General features: G+C 40.6%; 1 protein-coding gene across 2 annotated transcripts in view; it reads left to right on the top strand.

Annotated features, from left to right (window-relative positions):
* The window catches only part of lpgat1 (lysophosphatidylglycerol acyltransferase 1), a 79,872-nt gene extending 57,905 nt beyond the window's left edge, over positions 1-21,967 (top strand). Inside the window, exons 7-9 of one of the 2 annotated variants that reach the window (XR_315743.3) lie at positions 16,798-16,904; positions 19,225-19,434; positions 19,763-21,967. Coding sequence is in view for 1 of the 2 variants with exons in the window: in XM_005921553.3 (XP_005921615.1) it covers positions 16,798-16,904; positions 19,225-19,376 (259 nt within the window). In the remaining variant the exon portion in view is untranslated. Of the gene's footprint in view, positions 1-16,797; positions 16,905-19,224 lie in introns of both variants that reach the window. The other variant, XM_005921553.3, reaches the window with a different exon arrangement.
* Positions 21,968-22,946: the final 979 nt, after the last annotated feature.

The following is a 22,946-nucleotide window of genomic DNA, read 5'->3' as shown; positions in this document are numbered from 1 at the left end:
GTAAATTTGAGAGCACTGAATTTCACATTGTTTTTTTTGTGTGTATTGGAAGTTGTGTATTTTGTAATACTCTTTACTCTTCACTTTGGGTAAAGAGTATTACGTATTTACTCCCTGTAGAAAGTAGTTTGTTGCACCACCTTTGTATTACTTTTGTATTATTCTGTATTAGCACCTTCAGAATTAACAGTTGCAATCGTGTACATTAACTTTTTATATGCACACACATCATGCAAATCCCCAATTTAGTAAAGAAAACTGTTGTCAGTGTTTCCACTGTAGAAACAAGTACAGGTGCTAATGTACACCTGTTCATGTTTGCATTTGCTGCCTGATGGAAGTCAGCCTGCCTGTCTGGTTTGGGTCAGATGCTGCCCTTTATCATCACTCTGAACCTGAGGCCTCGCTGCTAGCATGGTCTTTGCAGGTGCTTGCATAGCTTTGATGTAGCATTGGCAGCGGAGCATGTTTTGCTCTTTACTGTCACATTCTTGACCCTTCGTTCTTTACTTCTCATCATTCTTTGAGTGTTGTAGCTGGTGCTCTTATTTTAGTCCCGACTCCCACATAAATTTATGTCAAGCAAGTGTTTTGAGAGGTTTATTTCTTTCTCTTTATTCCCTTTTTTTTTGAGGGAGGGTCCAGCCATCGTACAGATAATAATGAACTTAAGCTGGTTGCATATGTATGTTCAACTCTGTTTGGATTGGCAGATGGCTTGTGCTGATTTCTTTTCCTACTAAAGATAGGAAATCAACTCTTTGGTGTCTTTTTACACCGAATTATGCTCACTGTTCTCACTTTAAAGAAGTGCAGTATGCACCAAAAGTGACATCACAGCTACTGGTACACATACCACTTGTGCGTCTTTTCGACTGGTTGTTCACATTTCAATTTTGAGCTCGTCCTGATGAAAGACGGCTCAGCTTAAACCACATCGAGGAGTCGACCTGTCCACAATGCACAAATGAAACTTGCACACAATTGCCACCTGATAGATCTTCGCCCAAATTGTGCTCGAGGTTAAATTTGTCATTTAATGTGCAATAACCTGTGAAATGTGATGAATTGAGAGCTGGATGAAGTACTACGTCGTTCTGGTTGTAAATTGGAAAACATGTCTTAGTTGGAGGCACGAGTGTGCGATCGAGTTGGTCTTTATTGCCACTTAAATGTCATTTTAGTACAGAAGCTCAGAGATTGTCAAATTACAGGGAGGGGGGAATACTGCAGAAAAGGTGAGAGGTTCTGGAAAAAGATGTGAGAGAGACAAAAGCAGTCTCTTTGGTTTCTGTTTAGACTTTATCTGTTTCTGTGCCGCTGCTGATGCGTAAGCGTTTTTTCTGAGAGGTGGCACTCATCAATCAGGAGAAGACTGCAGGGAGTCTGCTGCACCTCAAGCGACAGGATAAATGGTTACAGGGCTGTGGCGAAATCACAGGTGGCACACGCAACCACCAATGTGGTGACTATAAACTTGAATTTACTCTTTTCTTCAGCAGCAACAAAGCAGCTGCAGCTGCACCAACCCAACTTTGCCTTTCCGTTTTTACCTCACAGTATGCTAATAGTGATGCCTTTAGCAAATGTTAATATTGTAATATTAGTGAGATAATATTTTAGCAAAGTGTCAGGAATAGTCTGGCCATCCTAACACACACCTGTAGACATAGGACACTGAGCATTAGTATTCACTGGACATGCTCTGCCAATGTAAACAGGAAGCAGGAGGTTGGTTGCTTAGACAAAACAGGAAGAAGAGCAATGAGTACAAGACTAGTGATTACTTTGCTTGGACCACCAATTAAGTGGAGCCTATATGCAAAGGCAGTCATGTTGGCAGAAAACCTGTTAACGTTGGGAATCATTGCAAAGCAAATATGGTGACACACTAGTGCAGTATGAGCAGCATTATGGGATCATTATGGGAAAGCAGCACACACAAGTGGGATGAATTCACAGATGGTATGTGAGCCTTGATATAATAATGTTTTGGCTTAATTTGTGTGACTGATAAGATCTAATCAGGAAATGAATGTGGGTGTGTGCTTCATAGTTTCCAAAAGTCCCCAGTTCTGCCCTTTTGAGACTAAATTATAATTCAAATTATAGCTGAAACTGGGTCAGCAGCATTTTTTTAAAAGTCTCAGTTTTAGGGTTCCTAAAACCCCCACTAGTGTGGACATTGGGTTTAATACTACTGTGGATGTGTCTCATGAATTTTAAATATTCTTGGGATTAGCGGAAGTAGTTTTCCCTTGCGAGGCAGGTTCAACCACTGCTGTAAAATTCTGACATTAAAGAATTAAAAGATGCCTTCAGTTTTCACCCTTCATACCTGTCTCATTTGGCTTCTGGCTGAACCTTATCTAGCAGCATAAAAACAAACAAAAAACAGATCAGACTTTATATGTTTGCTGTTTAACGACTGCCCCCTTTGGAGTAAACATGTGCCAGTACCTGTCTATGATAGGCTTTAGTATATGTGAAATATTGAGAAAATCAGGATCCGATGTCCGGGTGTTTTTAAAAAAAAAAAAAAAAAAAAAAAAAAAAAATACATCTGGAAAAACAAAATGTAGAAATAAGCTACAGTATATGGCTGCCATCTTAAGAATATTCCTCTTCGTATGAAAAGCAAATGCAGGTGTCACTCCACGTTGTCCTGCTCTCTTTGCCCTTCAGATTCTCCTCTCTATTGCTTTTCTACCCACTTGAGGATAAAGTGAAGGTGGGCCAGGATTAGATTTTCTGTAGACTGTGTTCAAGATGAATATAATCCCCTAGGGTAGATCAGAAAAGATGTATCCAGGCATCAAAGCAGTAGTCATCAGGTAGAAGTCACAGTGAGCCTAAATGTTGCCTTGAACAACTTCCTCAAACAGCTCAGGTGTGTGTCTACACCTTGGTGTGATAGAGGTTGATTTATGAACCCTGGCCCATCGCCCCCTCTCTAGAGAGGCCCCTCTGCCCACTTTGTCTGCGACTAAGAATTCATCAGCTCTGTAATTAGAGGGGATGCTGGATTCTCTTCCCCACCTCCGAGACTCTCTAATCAGCCATCGATACAATCAGCTTCCCCTGTTCTGTCAGCATCTCTGCAGCCAGGGGATGGACAAGAAGCCACCCGACTACAGTTGTTACAAGCGTGCGCACTCAGTTCCATGCCGTGCAGACAGTGCTGATCATAGACAACTTAGACCCATGCTGGTACAGGTGCAGAGTCAACAAGAGGATTAATCTCCTTGCTGATCAAGGGAGCACTGTAGGGGAGTGAGCAATGCGATGCACTTTGGTGATGCGAATAGGAGACGCGGGTGGACAAGTGCCACCCTACAGCGGTGTTTCTGCTGGGTCAGTTAAGGGGAATTTTTATTGTGAGAGTAGCATTTAATCACTGTCATGGCTACAAATAATTCAGAATAAGGAATGCCGTGAAAGATTGCCGTTTTTCAGGCAGTTTTTATTTTTTGTAATTCTTGGCTCTGGAATATTCCACTGAGAGCAGATATCCCTAAAATGGTCATCTTGGGCACAAAACTCAGAGGAGCTACGCCAAGTCCAAGTATAAGATATAAAAGGATTATTTTTAAACTTTGATGGTAGCTTTGCATGATTCAGAGTACAAAAACAAAATATGGTGCTGGAAATAAGCCCATCTCCACTTGATACTCAGGATGCAGGATTCTAGAGGGATTACATGGACTGATGAGTATTTTCCCTCCATAACACTAAACACCTTGAGTCATATTTTAACAAGGATAGTCAAAATCAAAGCTAGTAGTACAGTTGAACTAAAATAAATGAAGAAATGTAGTTTACTTAATGCTTACTCAATGGAGCTAGTAGTTAACACAATGGGGTTCCTTTTTTTGTATCGAAAAAAACATCGAACCGTGACACCAAAGTATCGAACCGAACCGTGAATTTTGTGTACCCTTGCACACCTAGTTAACACCTGGGGTGATGATAAGTTTTGTATGAAATAACAATACAACTTTAGCAATGTTTATTTCCAAGGCAACTGGTATTTTTTAAATGTACGTATGTAGATGCGTGCAAGTGAATGCACCTTCACTGTAAATGCCTTGGAAACAACATTCATAAGATGTTTGCTAGCCCTGAAAGATGTCAACTTAAATTAAGAAAACAAACAGTAATGCAGAAGTCAGTGGTGAAGCTGTGTGTTTTGTTTGTGGATAGCTGATTGCTGAGTTTAAGGCTTATAATTTGAATCATCATTACAAGAGCTTGACTGATGCAGAGCCGGAAGGGGCATCTGAACCTCTGCTAGCAAAGCCGCATCATGTTTATAATTGTACCATCTACTCTTACCAGTAGTAGTTTATAACACTAATACTGAACAGACTTGAGTTCGTTGTATGGTGCGGTCTTCCACAGTTTCTAATGTGGCCCCCTTTGGGAAAATTAGTTGCCCACCGTTGCTGTGCTATTATGCTGCCTTGTGAATTGCTCATTTTATCCCAAAAGATGATCCATAGACATCACATACAGAGTAAGCGGCTGTGACACCAAGTTGAAAGTCATCTGTAGGATTATCATGATTCAGCAGGGAGACTGTTTGAGAGAGAGATTTCTGACTGTCCACTCAGCTTAGTAAAAGAGTGATTTCACCCATTTAGCGGGTTGTGTTATGTTTTTTTTGCATACACCCCCATCCCACAAGCAAAAAACCCATTAACTCAATACCACAGCAGCATAAAAATGGTTTGTTGTTTGTCTCTCTTTTTGAGATGCTGGGTATTTTTAGTTTTCCTCTAGTTATTTCCAGCTTTCTGAGCGCGAGATATGTATGTCAGCTAGATGTTTGCTGTAGTTTGGGTGCATTCAGGTCCAGCGGTTACAGAAGGCAGGTCGTGTTGATGCGTCGGGGATCCTGCAGTTAACTGCTTCAGCCTGACTGTTTCTGTGTTAACTGAGCTTCATTATAAGCTGCTGTCTTCCTCCCGTGTTATCGCTTTAAGGGGGCTCCAAAGGTGCTGGCTACCCTCTGAGCTTCAGCTACACAACGGGCAGCTGAATTTTGGGTAATGATGTAGATGGATCCATGTTGAACACCTCTGCTTCACTATTCCAGTCCTCATCCCTCAACTCCACCCTCCCTCGCTGTGTCTCCTGCCCTCTCTCCGTATAATCTCAGCCTCCCAGATTGCGGCATCATAAGCTCTCTGTGAATGGCAGATGGGAGAGCTAGGTGGGTGTACAGAGTCCGAACGAGGGCAGTGGTGGGTGTTAAATATGGTGAAATCCTTCTTTCTAAATGTACCTTGTCCTCCTTTTTTTTTTTTTTTTTTTTTTGCGCTGCTGTGTACATTTCTGAAAGCTGCTGTTTAGAAAATATCTGAAAGGTGACATGATTTACGGATTCGGGAGTCTGCCTGGTCATCACATGGGTGCTTTTGAGCCACACACCTGGCTTTCCAGACTCACATAGAAGTGTTGAGCTTGCAAACTGCACATATAGCTTTGTTAAAATATATAACACATTCCCCCCTCTGAGCCCTTACATAGTACATACACGTAGAGCTGGGCGATATATCGAGTTTTTAAAACATATCGATATATTTTTATACGAGATATAAGATGTGACAATATCCTTTATATCGATATAGTCTATGTTACGTTATAATTATAGTTGTGGAGCCGCAAGTTTGCCTCTTTTGTCCACTTTTGTCTCTACGCAACGTTACTCCGCCTCGCCTTCACTGAAGACAACTCCCCCTCCTCCCCCATCACTTCACGTGCAGGCAGCGACAAGATGGACACGGCAAATCTCCGTTAACGAGTTACTGCGCATCGCCCCATGCGTGGGGCTGGACGGCGTCAACGTGTTAATGAGCTAAACATGCTAACGAGCTAACCGCGCTAACGAGCTAACCGCGCTAACCCTAAAATCCTTTCATTTTCTCAAAAGTTGACAGCTCGCCTTATGTATGAATTCTGCTTGTGCTTGATGGCCGCGAACCGATTTTATGTGGAACACGGCGCTCAGCAATCTGTCAAAAATGTTTGAGTACGACTTTGGTAAGCTACGGAGCTGCACCGCTTGATAGATTGTCGGCGTATTACGGCTACCGAAGAGCCTCGCGGAGTGATACATACTGTGCTTCAACGTAATATTACCGTATTGTGTGTGTATAAGGACCATAAATGTAAGAGACGTGGTTATGAAGCGGATTTCAAACTCCAGGCTGTCAGTCACACAGTAAAACTTGGGAACAGAGCAGCTGAGAAATCTGTCTTTGTTATTACGCTCAGCGTCTTTTAGTTTACATTTTGACTGCACAATTGTGAGCTCTTTGTTTAGCACAAAAACAACCTTGTTTTCTTTTATTTATGGAGCATTATTATTTAATGAATGCTCATTAATTTTGAGTAATTTTTCACGTACATCTGTGCTGTATGTTAATAAAAGTGCCTGTGTGACATCTGGGACACAGCTTTGACTAAGAACTCTCTTTTTGTTCTTACTTTATGGCTTTAAAAAATATATCGAGATATATATCTTATATCGCCATCCAGCTAAAAAATATCGAGATATGGATTTTGGGTCATATCGTCCAGCCCTACATACACGCTGTGTGCTAATTAATGTCCCAACATTACTCTCAGGATCAGTACGTCTCATGTGTCTTACCTGTAACAGTATGAGTGTTTTTGTGATTATAGATTGCATGTTGCAATAAAAAAAAAAAAAAAACAGGAGCAGAAGGCATAGTTTTATTTCCTAAAGCTTAGGGTCTTCAAAGGGCTGGTGTTGCTATAGAAACCCATTAAAGGAAGCATCCCCCACCCGTGTTTGCTCCACTCGATAGTGAACCCTCGTCCAGAGGCTCATTAGCAGAGTAGTCAGATATTTCGGTAGAATTAGCAGTGCCTCAATGGAAAAGTCCTGCATTTGTTAACATCTAAAGCTTCTCTTCTTCTTCATGCGTATCAGCTTCTCACCAGTGCTTCTCATGTTTTTGGCTGAAAGTTGTTCTGTTACCAGTGATTTAGACACGCAATATTACTTGACTGGTTGGTCATTGTGCAAAATTGAGACGTCACCACTGCTGTATGAACATTGATAATTGTGCTTCAGGCTGCACTGGACTAGCTGCTTTCATCTCATGAAGAAGAATGTACCTCTGAGATTAGAGAGGTGGCGAGGGGTTTTTTGTTTTTATTTTTTTCCCCCTCTTTCCAGCCAGTTTCTATTAACCCTTCTTCACTTCACGGCCTTTTTTTGAAGCTTTAAATGAAATTAAATCCAGTGAGTTTTAAGTATTGTAAATTTAAAATTAGAAAAGGGAAACACTGGGATTTTATCAGCACTCATTATTGACAGACAGAGTTGAGGTGTCTGATGCAAATATGCAGCTTGGAGCATTGCCACATTTAGATTTTTATTTTATTTTTTATTTGTTTTTTTTATAAATAACAGTTTTTGTGTTTCATGTCGCTCTGACAGTTGCTGGGAATATTTTGATGTGTGAATAATGTAGTGGATTAAAAAGGCCTATATTTACCTCAGATACCTGAATATCTACGTCATGCAGTATATAATATGAACTACAGAAGTAGTTCATATTAGGAAACCTTAAAGGAACTTAAGTGCTTTATTTTACTGTGTGTGTGTGGGTGTGGGTGTGTGTGTGTGTGTGTGTGTGTGTGTGTGTGTGTCCTAGTTAAAATGACCTTTATGAATCCGTGTAAATAACAGGATGCTCTGACATCTGTGTTGTGACCGTTAAGTTAGTTCAGGACTGGTGCCATGTCTACGTTTGACAGTGGTTTTAATGCCCTTACTCTTAACCTCTGCAGTGATAACAGGTCGATGCTCCCCTGATGGCCCTTAATCTCTGCAAGACAAGAGCAGTAGTCTGTCGAGGGGGGGTGTGTGTGGTCACTTTAACAAGGTGAAACTTTGATCTTTTGCATCCACGTGGCAAGATCAAAGTTGAGACAAAAACATGACAGTGCTTGTTGTTAACTGTTTAACATGCTTGGGTTAAGGAAATAAAAATTTGGGCCTCAAGTTGATGTTTCTGTTCGTACAGTTTCAGCTGCTATGGGGAAATCATGCTGCTACTGAGGCTTGATACTGAAGACGTGGTGCGTCTTTGTGTACTGAATCGGAAAACAACTTTACAAAATAAGTGGTCAGTCGTGGCACATTGCTGCCCCTCTCTGAGCCTGGCTCTGCCAGAGCTCTCTTCCTGTTAAAAGAGAGTTTTTCCATCCTACTGTGACCAAGTGTTTGTTCATAGGAGGTCGTCTGATTGTTGTATTATCGTACGGTCTTTACCGTACAGTTTAAAGCGCCTCGAGGCGACTGTCGTTATGATTTGGTGCTATATGAATAAAGCTCAACTGAATTGAACTGAGTTAAAAGTATTGTGAATTAGTTTTATATAGGGCTGCTCGATTATGGCAAAAATGATAATCACGATTATTTTCACTGAAATTGAGATCTCGATTATTTGACGATATTTATTTAACCCTTTAAGACCTACTATAGAACCAAGTCCGCCAGAGCTTATATTATTTTTTTACATGTTGTAGTGCCATTTGTGGGAGCATTTCAAGTTGCTATACAACTGTTATAGCCCATATTTTAATAATATGTATGCATTAAGTCCATAGTAACTACATTAATTGCAAAAAAGTGCAATAAACTACAAAAAAATTGAAAATCGTTTTTGTTTTTTTTACATATATTTCTACTTGGAGAAATTTAAGAGGTTTATCCCTCAAAACTTTAAATACAAAAAAGTTGCAAAAAATAGTTTACAACAACAGGAAATTTATTTTGAGTGTCTTCATAGTTTTATTTTGGAGATACAGCAATTTTTATATACTGCAGGAAAAACAAAAAAACAATCCTATGATGCAAATTTGCAAAGAAAACAGCAGTGCATCAAAATAAACTATTTCCAGCAGTGCAATTCGAGTTCTAAGCATCCCAGAAACTATTCAGAAAAGTCAAACATGACTTATAAAAACACCAGTATAGGCTTTTAAGGCCTACAAGTAAAAAACTACATTTTCCGCGAAAATGACGTCACTTCCGGTTTCGGGCAGGAAATGGCGGACATGCGATAGTTCGCGCTGACGTCTGTTTCACTGTGGGAAGTGTTACGAACAGCTGATCGGATCGGCAAAGCGTGTTTCTGGAATATTATGTTTTTGTTCCTGCAAGCGCTTTTTATGCAATTTTTGCAAAGCTATATGTGGAAGGAAACCGTGACCGAGGACAAGCTGATGGCATAAGATGTAAGTACAACTCCTCCGGTTTCATATGCAAAACAAAATTATTGCGCTAGCTTACACGGTTCAGGTTCTACAGGGATTTAAAAATAGTTACACAAAACGGAGCGTGCAGCTAGCTGCTTACACCCGCTTTAAATGGGTTAGAGGCAATAACAACGATATTGAATAATGAAACTTTAGGAAAACTAATAAATATAAAATAGGATGCAACGGAACCATTCTGAAAGTTGTTTTTAATACCTCTACTCTTCAACCAACGGCATGTCAACTCTCCCTCTCCATAATAACTTAGCTGCTTAGCATTTCCGAGTCTTCCCGGTCGGGTCCTTGCTTAATCAGCGGTCTCCAACCTTTTGCGCACGAGAGCCGGTTTATGCCGGACCAATATTAAATTCACGGAGCCGCCTTTAAGTGTCGGCGAGATAAATGAGGGAGGGGCTAATAATCGGCTCAGTCATTTTTAATGATCGTTGAAAGCCCAGATCGTAATCGTGATTAAAATTCGATTAATTGAGCAGCCCTAGTTTCATATGTGAAGGGAAAAGTACCATTCCTCCCTCTGCCTGTGGTCTTTTTATATCTGTTTTGGTCGTGCCTCTTGATGCCAGCATCAAACCATTTCCTCCAGTACAGACAGTCTTGAGACGGAGAGGAAGCAGATTAAAGACTAAATGGAGCAATTAACGAGCACACTCCTACCATCCCTCAACTTCTCTCTGATTGCAGATAAGGGCTTCTTGGTGTTTCACAAGCAGCGACCCTTAGGATTCTCAGAGAGCATGCGTGTGGTTTGCTTTGGGATTGGCACTGACCTCGAGGAAATCACATGACCGCTGTTGTGGTGTGTTGTTGTAGCATAGTAGAAATAAAACACTTGTTGTTGTTTCATCTTGTGCAGTGTACCTTCACTCTTCAGGAAGATTGATAGTTTAAAATCAAGGTTCTCAAGGTTCTTTATTATTTGTCACATGCATAGTTATACAACTATAACACACAGTGAAATGAAAATCAGAGGCGGCAGGTTTTTTGCATGCTGTTGAAAACATTTATCTATATGAGAAAGATACAGGAAGAGGAACAGGAGGCTTTTTTTCCCTCTTTTTGTCCCTGAGCTACGCTGGCCAGTAATCTTAATATTCACCTTCTGCACCATTGTGTCCAAGTGCAGATCTCCCAGACATAGTCTTTATTTCCCGAGATTTCACAGCCGGAGATTTAGGACCTTATAGAGTCCCCAAACAATGACTGGCTTCGCTCCAAAGAGTCTTGTCGAGTGGACAGGCTTTTACAGCCACTGTCCAAATTTAATTAGCTTCCTACGCCGGTTCAGAGTGGAAACAGTATCTCAAGAATAAGAGCTGTACAGAAGCTAAATGACTCAATCAAGACTGTAAATATGAAGGCCTTAAAGCTTCTTATTTACTCTGTTTATTACCCTGATTTGTTTTCCTGGTGAATAAACACGTGCACATCAATCCAAGAAAATGATGCTATTAAAATTGGTCATTTATTCACCGAAGTCCTGAAAATGACTGCAGTAGTTTGTACATCACATGTCAGTGAGGATCTATGTCCTCTGCTGCCCGTAGCGCAGGTCAGCACGCTGTAAAAGCCTGACGTTGAAGGTTATTGACAGGAGAAACTGCTGCTCTCCCCCAGCTGTCTGTCCGTTCGCCAGAGTTTCAGGTTAACAAGCGAGTCGGTGCCAAGTGGGTTAGGGTGGAAATGAGAGCGCAGCCGTGGCCCCGCGCCAACGCATCACCGCCGGTTCTTTGCTTCCGCTGCCACCGTTGTTGTACGCTGTAACACGTGGTGCTGAAACTGTGCACACAGCAGATACAAACACCACCATACTCTGTTTCTCTCTCAGCACAACATTGGCACAGCAGAGCAGCGTTTCATTTTTCACACCACTGCAAACGCAGCGGAGCATTGTTAGAGAGCGCTCGGCTCGTCCTCCGGCAGCCACTGTAATGATGCGACCCGTAGGTGCAGCGATGCACTGATTGACCGGTCTATTTGTTTCCTGTGAGTGAGACCATGATGATGATGTTCACAACTTTAAAACATCAGCAGCCAGCAGAGTCGTGGCCCTCATCGCTAACCTAAAAATTTCTTCTTACCTAAAATTTAAATCCTTAACTTTTAGAGATTTTATATTTTTCAGTGTCACATGCTCTTGGATTCTTGCTAATTTACCAGCTATTAAAAATGAAAGAAAAAAAAAAGTGTTTGGAGTGATATCCTTATACATACATCCAGCAGAGCTTTGTTTGTGTGTAGTGACACCAGAAAGAAATTTTAAGAGATTTAAAGTGAAGGCAGTCAATAATTATGTCATAGTAACTTGTGCAGATGCAATAGGACATATAATCCTTTATATTTTTCTTAAATACTCTGTAAAGATGGATTTAGAGTATAGACCAAATGCTCCATACTGTGCATGCGATAGTTATAGAGGTTTTTTTAAATGTTCACTTTTAGAGGACATTTTCTGAAAAGACGTATAAAGTTTTCTAGTATTTTCCCCACAACTTTAACGTGGGCGGGTACCCAGGTCTATTTGACCTCATTTCACCTTTTTAAATAATTATTATTATTATTATTATTATTATTATTATTAGTTTTGTGTCTGTCAGGGAGAATAATGTGTCAGATCAGGTTACTAGTAGCAAATCCCCCGTTTTCTGAAGTCCTGCTTTGAAGCCTCAGGTTAGGCCAGTGGTTCCCAAACTTTTTTTAGCTAACACCCAAACTTTGCTTTACAGAGTCGTTATAAGAAGTGTTTGTGAACTAAAAATCAAGAATGTGGGATTCTGTTTGTCCGTGATTTGGAGAGCCCAGCGCCTGCTCCTGACGCAGGGAAAACCAATTATGCACTTGTGCAGGTGAAGCCAAAGGGAATATTTGCTTCACCATATTTTTTAGTCTTTGGCTTAGAATGAAGATGGTTTGGAAACATATTTGGCGATGCTTCATCTCCTGCTTTGCGTTTGTGTGGGAGCCAAAGACCTTCTTGGTCTGAGGTGATGGTGCTACCCACTGTGCCACTGTACTGTTGGAGAAAGAAAAAGCTGCTTAACCTGAAAGATAAATGATCATGATGGTTACTTAGAGCTGTAATTAGAAAATATTCTTGCAGCTGGTGTGAGATGCAAATGAAGCGTCAGTTGGTTTCTGAGCAGGAAATGAAACCAGTGAACATCCGATAAACTGAGTGATTTGGTTTGTCAGTGGTTTATCTGGAGCCACTTCTGCAGATGTGGTTATGGCCATTGTTCGCCAAACAAACCAGGCTGATAAAGCAGAGAAAGCAGCTGATACGGGCGAGTGTGTTCTATCTATGCGTGTTGGGTTTTGTTTTGTTGTTTTTTTTGGGGGGGTTTTTTTGTTTGTTTTGTTTTTTTTGGTGGGGTTTTTTGTTTGTGGGCCCGAACCAGCATCACCGCCTTCAACCTCAGCTCCTGCAGCTGCTCTGAACACCAACAAGATCCTGATTTGTGCATGAATATTTCAGCTGCAGGAAACCACTGTGGCAGCCACCTGCTACCCAACGCCCTAAACGTTCCAACCCTCTTGATAAGTGGCCCGAGTCGGTTTTTGTTTCCCTCTGCCACAGTTACAGCACTATTGGTTTACATTTTGGAGCATGAGAGCCCTTCAAAGGCATCCTATAGTGGAGCAGGTGTGAAAGACTCTCAAGCCTTGCATGGCTTTGCAAATCATAAATTAATTAATTCATTCGCTTTTATTTAATGATGCCACATTGATGATCATTACTGCAAAAAGGCAGTCAATTATCTGAAGATTTGTGCTTTTAATAGACGCTATTTATGCACCCAAAGTCAAAAATGGCCAACCATAAACTAAACTAGAAGCACTTAGTGGCTTTTGTTGTTATGGTGGTAACTCGCTTGATTTCTGTACTGTTATTAAAAGATAATAATGTTCCTATTGCGTTCAGTCTCTTAGTTTCTCTTTTCTTAGTGCTCAGACAAAGCCTCAGTGCTGTTGGCTCCTATGACACATCAGTAACAAGGAGGAGACCTGATACCTGCAAACACAGGAGGAGAAGCTTCGAGGAACGTCTTGCTTTGGCCTCTAATCACCCGATCAGGTTTCCACAGCAGTTCTGGGCAGGCTGAGCCGTTCAGGGGGCCCAATGTAGCTGTTGGTCAAAAGCTGTTTTATCTTCAAAAGTTCAGCTCTGTTAGAGCCTTTAACGGATGAAAGTGGTTGACTTGAGTCAGCTTTAACTTGAATTTTAACAGGCGTTTCTTGCTGGCAGGGACATAAAAGTTGGTCTGCTTAGACAGGATCTTGTTCAGAGCAACACCCACACCGTGAACTGCTGGATAATGAGCAGGAGTGTCTATAGACATGCGCTTGAAGTATATAAACCAGACGAGGGAGCTTGTGCACAATCACCAGCTCCTGTCCTCCTCGTTTGTGGGGCAAGCAGGCCGAGCCTTTCCCTCATTTGGTCATACTGACGGTTTCAGTTCAAAGATCAAGTCTTTACTGCAGCGACTCTCCATCTTTGCATCAGTCCCTTTACACTGAGCCTTTTTAACCCATTACATTAAAAAAGAGACAAAAAATGCTCTGTGATAAGCATTTGTTTCAAATTAAAAAAAAATTTCAACATTTTTTTTTTTTAATGTATTTATTTATGCAAGTTTCAAAATTTTTTTACACATTCACAAACAGCAGGACAGAAGAACACAGACAATAAAGACAATAACAACCAAAAAAAAACAAACAAACAAAAAAAAACAGAGCAACAAACCACACAACAGGGTACAAGGCCAGCACTTATTAAAAACAGCAGAGAAGCAAACAAAGCAACTGGTATACATGTCAAACAACTCACAATCTAGTGAGTCCAATCCACAAGATCAAATCCAAAGATCGCTAGGAGGAGCTGATAACAATCATGCAAAAACAGTTATGGGCAACAGCTCAGAATGAAAGCAGTTAAAACAATGTGGTCAGGACCCAGGGCGTGGACTGTCCTTCTTAATGTGGTCTATAAAGGGCCCCCATATCTTCCTGAACTTCTCCATGGAATCAGACGTAGAGAACCGAATTTCTTCCAGGTATAGACAGGAGACCATCTCCTCGAGCCACCTCTTGAAGCAGGGAGGGGAGGCAGATTTCCACTCCCCCAGAATCAAACGTTTGGCAATCACCATACCAAACATGAGGGCCTGTTGAACAGCAAAGGGAAGTGCCAAGGAGTCGCCGGAGCAGCCCAGGATCACCATAAGACAGTCAGGATGCAGTTTCAACATTTTAAACTTGGAAATGGAAGGTTTCATGTGACTGTTTGCTCTGGTTATTAAAAAGTCATAATTTCATTTAGAGTATCTTCTTATTCATTTTGTTGAGTAAGTCTGCAAGTAAAGATTATTTTATCAATTCGATCCCTTATTTCATGTTTTGCTTGGTTGATTTTAATAAATTCATCCAACTGGGGGCAACTAATTGATTCCTTTTGGCTTGATAACTAATAGATTAAACATTATCCAGGCTATTACTCGTCATTTTTCATTGTTTCTTTAATATTTATAATTGTATTCAGAGCCTCATGTGAATACTGATTCATTTAGTTGCACAGGTAATCGTCATGGCAATCATGTCTGCAGCAGGCCTTTTAGAAACGTGCCTCTTCTCTTCAGTTACATTTAAACGATGAACCCACAGGTCACATTTTAAATGATCGTTTTAGCATCATACTCGTTACTTGCTATTCCTTTCGTAAGATGCTTTTCTCAATGGCGCGGATGTACTTTTACTGCAAACATTATCCGGTCAGGAATATTGAGCGCAGAGGAAATGCTTTGTCTAAGGGAGGAGACTGTAACCTCTATTTGAAGGTGACCAGAGGCAGGCTGTGTGGGAGTGCAGCCTGTTGGAGACCCCTTCTGGCTAGAGACGAGATTTCATCGGCACTTTTTATGCTGTTTAACAGTGACCGTTTTTATCAGCCACCTACAGTTTGTGCAACGTCAGCCACCAAATCAGTCATTCAGTTTGTTCAGACACAGATTTCTCATCCAAAATTGAGTTTGAGCCATCTAGAAGTGATGAATTTATTAACGAAAAATGCTATTTTTTTTTTTTTTGTGATGTCTTCTTAAATGGGAATATTTTCTAGTTTTCTTCGTCTTCTAGGTTGTCACGTTTTTAGAGTGTTTAAGAGCTGCTTAAACACTTACAGGGAGGTTTTAATTAGTTTTAGTCCAGATCCATTCAGGTCTTCTTTAGTACATCTTTATTCTTCAGACACTTTTCCTATCATACCTTCATCAAGTCAGTTTTTGAGGTACAGAAACAGTTAATTTCAGTTTGAATTCAAAATGATGTGTAAGCAATATATCGAAGGCTTTGCTGATCTTACAAGATGAACTTTTTGTTTTGCTAACATTCAACTTGGATCCTTCTTTATTGTGAGTGAGCGAATGAGGGGGAGGGTGCCAGTGAAAGTCTGAGAACCACTACGTGAAGTTTTACAAAGGGAATGCTTGAATATAAATATTCATGACCACTGAAAACATCTCATAAAGCACAAGTGATTCAGTGATTTGAGTCATTTCAAGGCAAAAATGTATCAAATCTCTACCAGACTCTGCTCTCCTAATGTGAGAAATGGCTGTTTTCTTTGTTTTACATGATCATAAAATTAAAAGCATTTATCAAAAGAAGCATAAAGTGCGTCATGCAGACACATTTAAACATAATAAAGCATTAGAATGTGAATTTTGAAATTAGCTGTACAAGACTCAAGTGCAAGTACATGAGAAATATAACTGTGTAAAGCTCAGTAGTCTAAAATAAATAAGTGCTTGATCACCTTTTTGTCAATACCTAAGGACCTCAGGCCGAGGCCTGGCGGGTAACAAATGCTGGCACCGTAACTATAAGTCCCTAGCATCTATATGCAAAGTTATAAATGAAGAAACTACCAGATGATTAAAAAGTAACTGCAGTTTGCAGCTTTACTAGTTCCTCTGTATGACTATAGATGAGTTGGAAGCTGAATTTCCAGGATTTAATAGTGTGGCTTCTCTGTGACTTACAAATGTAGCTTCTATGTTTGTTGAGAGCTGCACTGATCTAACTTTGTCAGTTTGAGGGGAAAAAAGGAACAGAGAGAAAATCTGACTTTCTCCTCCCACTCACTTTTGAGCGAGCTCAGTGTGAGTGGTCTGTCTGCTGTCGGGGGCTCCCTCAGCACTTCTGTCTCTCTGTGACACTCTGATGAGCTGGCCAGCTAATGAGTCCCCCAAACAAGCTGAAGCTACAGCAAACACAGGCTGCTGTAATAGACGCCAGGTTGAAATGGACTGCTGTGCACAGGGTCCACAGCTGACTCCCTGGGATTTTGGACTGCAGCTTGCACGACAGATCAATCCAGACAATTTTTGCTGAGTGAGACTCCAGAACCCCTTTGCTGTGTTTCATCTTTGTCTCTCCCTGACTGCCCGGCTCTTTTTTTTTTCTTTTTTTTTTCCTCAGGATGTACCCGATAAAAGAGGTTCCTGTGGAGGCTGAGGCCCTGACTGACTGGCTATATCAGAGGTTTGTGGAGAAAGAAGATCTACTGGCCCATTTCTACGACACAGGTATGTTACTGTGGTAAAATCAAACTGAAGAACTATGGTACTAGGGATGAACTGGTTCAGCTTTATCCAATACCATTGCTTTGACTTCAATTTATTGGCAGTGGTCTCATTTCAGCTAAATATTCTGTCTTTACTGCACTTTGCTGTGGTTTGAGGCTATGCTGCTTTCTCCTTTACCCTGCTCTAAATGTCAGGGTGTAAAGTGGATGATGCTGATAGTATTGATCAAGAATGGAGAACCTGTGCAGTTGAATGTTAAATACACCTGCCTGAGCACTTCACATTTGTTCCCTGAGCGTGCACAAGCCAGAAATAGATGACAAAAGTGCTCCTAATAACAAGAGCACAGTTTGAGTTAACTATACTCAGTCTAACAGTGAATAGTGTGCAGCAGCCTAGCTTAACACAGTTAAAACAGGCAAAAAGTTGGAGCTAGTTTCAGGCTCTGAAAAGTGGAGCCAATGTTCATTTGCATTGAACCTGCATTCATTTTAAAAGCCACCAGTTGGCAATGTGTGTGGTTGCAAATAGACTTCTTGTCCTACTAAAATATATGGGATAGTGAACCACTATATATATTTTACTAATGAATTTCAGTGTCAGTCACCCTTATTGGGTCATGCTGGATAAAATATCGAGTCCATTTTGTAAAATTTGGTCGTTCTTAAAGTTAGAAGAGATGATTATCCAGCATATATCTAAAATTGATGAGTTGGTAATCAATGAAGGTGCACTTTCACAGTCCGATCCACCCGCTTGCATCAAATGCAGTTTGAGGATACCAAAGTGACAAAGCCAAAAAAGATTATTGCAAGATGTCAGAAAGGGATTTCAGAGGTCTGTGTGTGATGTCACTGTAGCTGTCCATCTTTTATACCGATGGTGTCAAACATGAGGACCACGGGCCAAAATCGACCTAGCAATGTCTTCACTTTGGAAAATGTGAAGGAGGGCATAAAGTTTGGATATTATAAACATATACATTACATAAAACTTAATGTGTTTTTTACCAACTTCTATAGAAATCTTCATTTTTATTATGGGTTCACCGTAATAAATGAATCCGTTAATTCACAGAAAATGCTGATTTTTTTTTTTTAATTATTTATTTATTTAAATTAACAAAACCTTTTGTTTCATAACTACAGAGCAGTCTGGCCAATAAGCTGCTAGACCCTTTTCTGCAATTTTGCACTTTTATTTCTTTAAATTTAAGCCCAAACGATCGTGCTGACACATTTGTCACGTACTACAGCAGCATTTCTATATTTTGTAGAAAAACCGAGACATGCTCTCGCATACAAAATCTCTATAATGTTGGACTCCAGCAGTGTAGGCGAGGTACCTGGTGCATTTGGTGGGCATCTTCTTCTGCACAATTTATCCATCCTACTTCCTCACCAAAAGCACCGACTTTTCCAGCAGTGTACAAGCAATTCCCTTAAAAAAACATTCCATCCTAATCCCCTCCGAAATTGTCCAATGTTTATGTGAAAATGTCTTAACTGTGCAACCTTACACAACAGGTGCAGTAAGAATCAATATAAGGTACCTTCATCTGTCAATGGAAATATTACCTGACATTGCCACACTGATGGAAAATGCAAACCTGTTACCAGATTCATCTATAAAGTAATGAGGCTGATGAGCTGCTTACTGGTAGAAATTTCAAAATAAATCTTAATGTTTTTACTCTATATTGGGGATGTTTGTCACTAGTCAGCTAGACACTAGATGTTGGGGCAAGTGAATAAGCACACAGGTCTATAGACCAGTCAGCGACCGCCTGGCACCCATCTGTCGCTAGGGACAACATGTATTTTCCAACTTGGTGGCAAAAACTAACTAGCAATGTTATTCACAATGCACTAGGTAACATTTAAAATACAGTTTCATTAGTGAAGCATGTTATTGACTCTTTCAAATTCTCTTAAATATAAACACAAAGTTTGCCTTCCTAGTGTTTCGTACATGAAAGTTGCTTCACTGACTTTTGCCTACAGTTTATTACTGAGTTTTTTTTCCTACTTTTATGCTAATTAGTTGACTAGTAAAACTATTAGCTAGCACTTGGCAACTGTGGGAGGGAAAAACTCCCCGCAGCCTTCTGCAGCCCCCATTCTACTTTTCAATAGCCTAGGAACAACAAGTAAGTAAATAAGTTACCAGGAGCACCCAGACTTATGACCAAAATAGGGGGTGCTTTGCCTGAACCTCTGTTGGTAGTTACAATTTATCATAACCAAATAAGCACAAAACCCAAGAGAAAGCACATAAGAGCATCCTGGTGATGAGTCTGCATTTATTCGTCCCCCAACAGGATCATTCCCTCCTCCAGAAGGACAGAAGGAGGCGGTTTCCCGGCAGATGACCCTCGACCCCGTGTGGCTGTGCCTGATCCAGTCGTTTGCTTTCGCCTCAGGCTACATGTGGTACAGCGTCCTCCAGTACATCTACTGCTGTTTATTCTGAGTGCGCTGATGAGACGGGAGTCTTTATTGGACCACTGGGAGAGCCTCAGGATTGGATGGTGTGTGGCCCAAGTGTCATACATAACCCCCCTCCCCCCATACGATGGATGAATGTACAATTTTCAGAGGCGAGACTTGACAGGAAAACATATGAAGACAAAGTACAAAAACACGCAGATTACACACAAACCCCATACGATATGAAACTGGTTACAGGCATAGTTAACTAACTTTAACACAACCCTAACACCCCACACACACACACACACACACACACACGAGAGAGGCGGCCTAGCAGAATAATCTCACTTGTCACGACCCACATTTTGATGTTTACACGTCCTCATACATGTAGACACTCACACGTACATGACTTTTGTTTCAAAGGTAACGATATGAGGCTCAGGACTCCTCCAGAAGATGCTCTGGACTGGACTCTTCCCCCCTCTCCCCCCTCCCAGGCTTTCGCCGCAGTAGTTTTACAGAGTAAAGTGTGAATGGATGCGAATGCGTGTGCAGGAATATGTGTGACCAGAAGCATCATGTCTGCCCTTATTCTTCCTTCTGGCGAGAGTCGACGAAGCCCACCGGACATCTTTCGGTCCGCTGATGAGTCAGCTGGCTACATTTTGCAGAGCGAGCGGCCGTACGAACGCTGAGGCCGAGCAGCCGGCCGCTCCTCTGACCGTCATTGCACTAAGGATCCATACTGCCCTAACTGCTCCCTGCTCCAGGAAAACCTCCTGAACGGTAGCTGTCGGTGTTTTCTTCTTTTTTTTTTCTCCTCCCTTAGCCCGCATATCTTCACAACAACGGCCACTGTATTTGTTGTTGATGTCTTTTTTTTTTTTTTTTCTTCTAAAGTGTTCTTTGTTTTTTCTCTCTCTTGTCTGGACTCTTTTTTTCCGTGTCCGTGAGTTTGCTGAGAAACGGGGGGATCGTGTTTACACTGGTGGCTTGACTGAAAACGCTAAAAGGGACGATGGCTATAATGTGGCACTTGATTAAGGGATTGGATTTTCTTTTTCTTTTTTCCCTCCCTTGGTGAGATTTGATGTAACACTTATTTCAAATGAAACAAAAAGAAAAGTACTGGCAAGATTTTGGATTTGAAAAAAGTAACCCTACTTTCTCTGCTTTCCAAAATAAATACCAATACAGCAGCGGATCGCTTCAGCAAGACTGAGAAGGCAGAGACACTGTTCCCCCATCGGACTACGTAGTTTTACAAATATTTAAGCCATATGCTTATTGTTGTCGGGGTGGGGAAAAAGACACGGAAAATAAACATGATTTTTATAGAAAGATACCCTAATGCATTCTACAATAGAAATTTTGGCTTACAGAACTATAGGTGTCATCATTACTGTAAATTTACAGCATAACCTGCCTAAGTGAGTGTGTGGTCGTCTTTATTTCTCCCCCACACCCCCATCCAACCATTGTTGATATATGATTCAAGTTGTATTGCTCTGTGTTGTCAGAGTGTGGCTGCGGTTTCAAATTTTTAGTTTCTTTTTAAATTACTTGAACTGCTCTGTCCTCATGTCCCAGTATGTTTAAATCTTGTATATAACAAAGCTGAGGAAATGTGTGAAATGACTGAAGCCTGTCTCTCTTTTCTTTGTTTCTTTTTGGTTCGTGAACATTTCAAAACAATTTATTTCAAGATATGAATGTTTTTTAAAAAAATAGGAAGAAAGCAAGGATTTTATCCCCTCCCCCTCTTCACTTATCAGTGTTATCCCGTATTGTTTTGACCAGGAAGTTGACGTGTGATCCGTTTCTGTGAGGTTATAGCTGCTGTAGGTCCATGTGAAAAGCGACACACGGTCCCAGTTTTGTGGGAAAAACTATTAACGCCTTACCAGATGTTCTGGTTGACCACAGTCCTCTGAATAATGCTGTTCCCTCGCTTTAAACGCTCGACAAACGTTGCCGTGAGGAAAGATTTTGGGGTGTCCAGGTAAAACTGGTCCAGTGAGGGAGAAATCTCTGATGAGGGGGAAACTCCACCAGGGCCCCTGCGAAGATGCAGATGTTCTCTCTCGAATGTACTCATGTTGTGGTTTTGCTTAGCCTGCTTTAATATGAAAATGATTGAGGAGCAGTGATTATTATTGTTGTAAAAAAAATGCCCAAAAGGTGCATTTCTAGTAGCTGCTGCCCTCCCTCTGTGCCACTGTTGATTTAAATAAAAAATAAAAATAAAAAAATGTGTGAAATGCAAAAAAAAAAAAAAGGGCTACCTGGCTAGTTAGGTAGGTGAAAACATGTAAAATCAGGCTGTAATGGTGTTTCATCCTTTGACCCTTTCAGATTCCCCTCCATTGTGAGCGTGACTTAAACTGCAGCATTTTTTAAAATCTTTTTCCCCCTCTTTTTTCAATTTGTTGACCATGTTTCCAAAGAAGGCAGGGAAATCATGTTTTCCTAGATGTGGTTTTAGGACATAAACACAATAGGGATTTAAACAAATTATACTAGAACTGTCTGTAATTTTCCATTTTGTACTTCTCCTTTAATTCCTAGCTACACAGCCATTTTACAACACAAACAAACTTGTGCTGGAATAAAACATAAAGATCCTAACGGTGTGCTTCTCGTCAATGTATTCTTGCACTCTAAAAAAAAAAAAAAAAAGTCGTATTGGGTTAGAGCCCTTTTTGCTTTTATTCATGGCTTCAACAAGGTGCATGACACGGTTTTTGGAGATTTATCATATGTGGCACCCAGTGTGGTCTTCTGCTTCAAGGTTTCAAACTAGGGCTGTTCGATATAACAATGTATATCGGATGACGATATAAAAACGTCTAGTTTCATTTTACGCTATCGTTTGTTTCGTGGTGTCGCAAAATAAACTGTTTACGGCAATATTTTTTTTTCATTGTTTTGATGGTCACTGTAGTGGCTATATTAATTTCTCAAAGTTCTTTCTTTCTCTTATATTTAATCTAACCACACTACGGTCGGACAAGCGCCTGTTTTATGCTTTATGGTTAGCAACAACGACGGTAACACCATCGCGTGTCCGCTTGGTTATTTTCCACAAACTTTTCACAATAAAGCTCAAGATCCTGTTGAGACTTTTCAAAATAAACTGAATTACGTGAAAGAGCAGATTATTTACGGATGAGAAGTAAAAAAGCCGCCAGGTGCTAAAAAATAAAAACGGCCGTTACAACTTATGTCTAGAAATATATAGTTTCATACATCGGTTAAAACACTCGACTCAAGCTACATGACGCGCAGCTGGAAACACTTCCCGCAAGTCGAGCTGCCCGAGATTCACATAATTTACAGAAAATCTTACATTTTTGTGATTTATATCGTTATCAAGACGATAGAATTCTTATATCGGGATATGAGACTTTGGTCATATCGCATAACCCTATTTCAAACACTGTGCCTTCAGAGATGCTCTTCTGCATACCTTGGTTGTAAGGAGGGGTTATTGTTTTCTGTTTTCTTCCTATCAGCTTAAAGCAATTGGGCTCAAACCATTCTCTATAAACCTTAAAGATGGTTATGTAGGAAAATCCTAGTAGATCAATAGATCGATTTAAAGGAG

This window comes from Haplochromis burtoni, unplaced genomic scaffold (assembly GCF_018398535.1).
Source record: "Haplochromis burtoni strain Fernald_Lab_line unplaced genomic scaffold, NCSU_Asbu1 Contig_47, whole genome shotgun sequence".
Lineage (NCBI taxonomy): Eukaryota > Metazoa > Chordata > Actinopteri > Cichliformes > Cichlidae > Haplochromis > Haplochromis burtoni.
The sequence above is the reverse complement of the archived record's forward strand: the minus strand, read 5'-3'. Positions and strand labels throughout refer to the sequence as shown.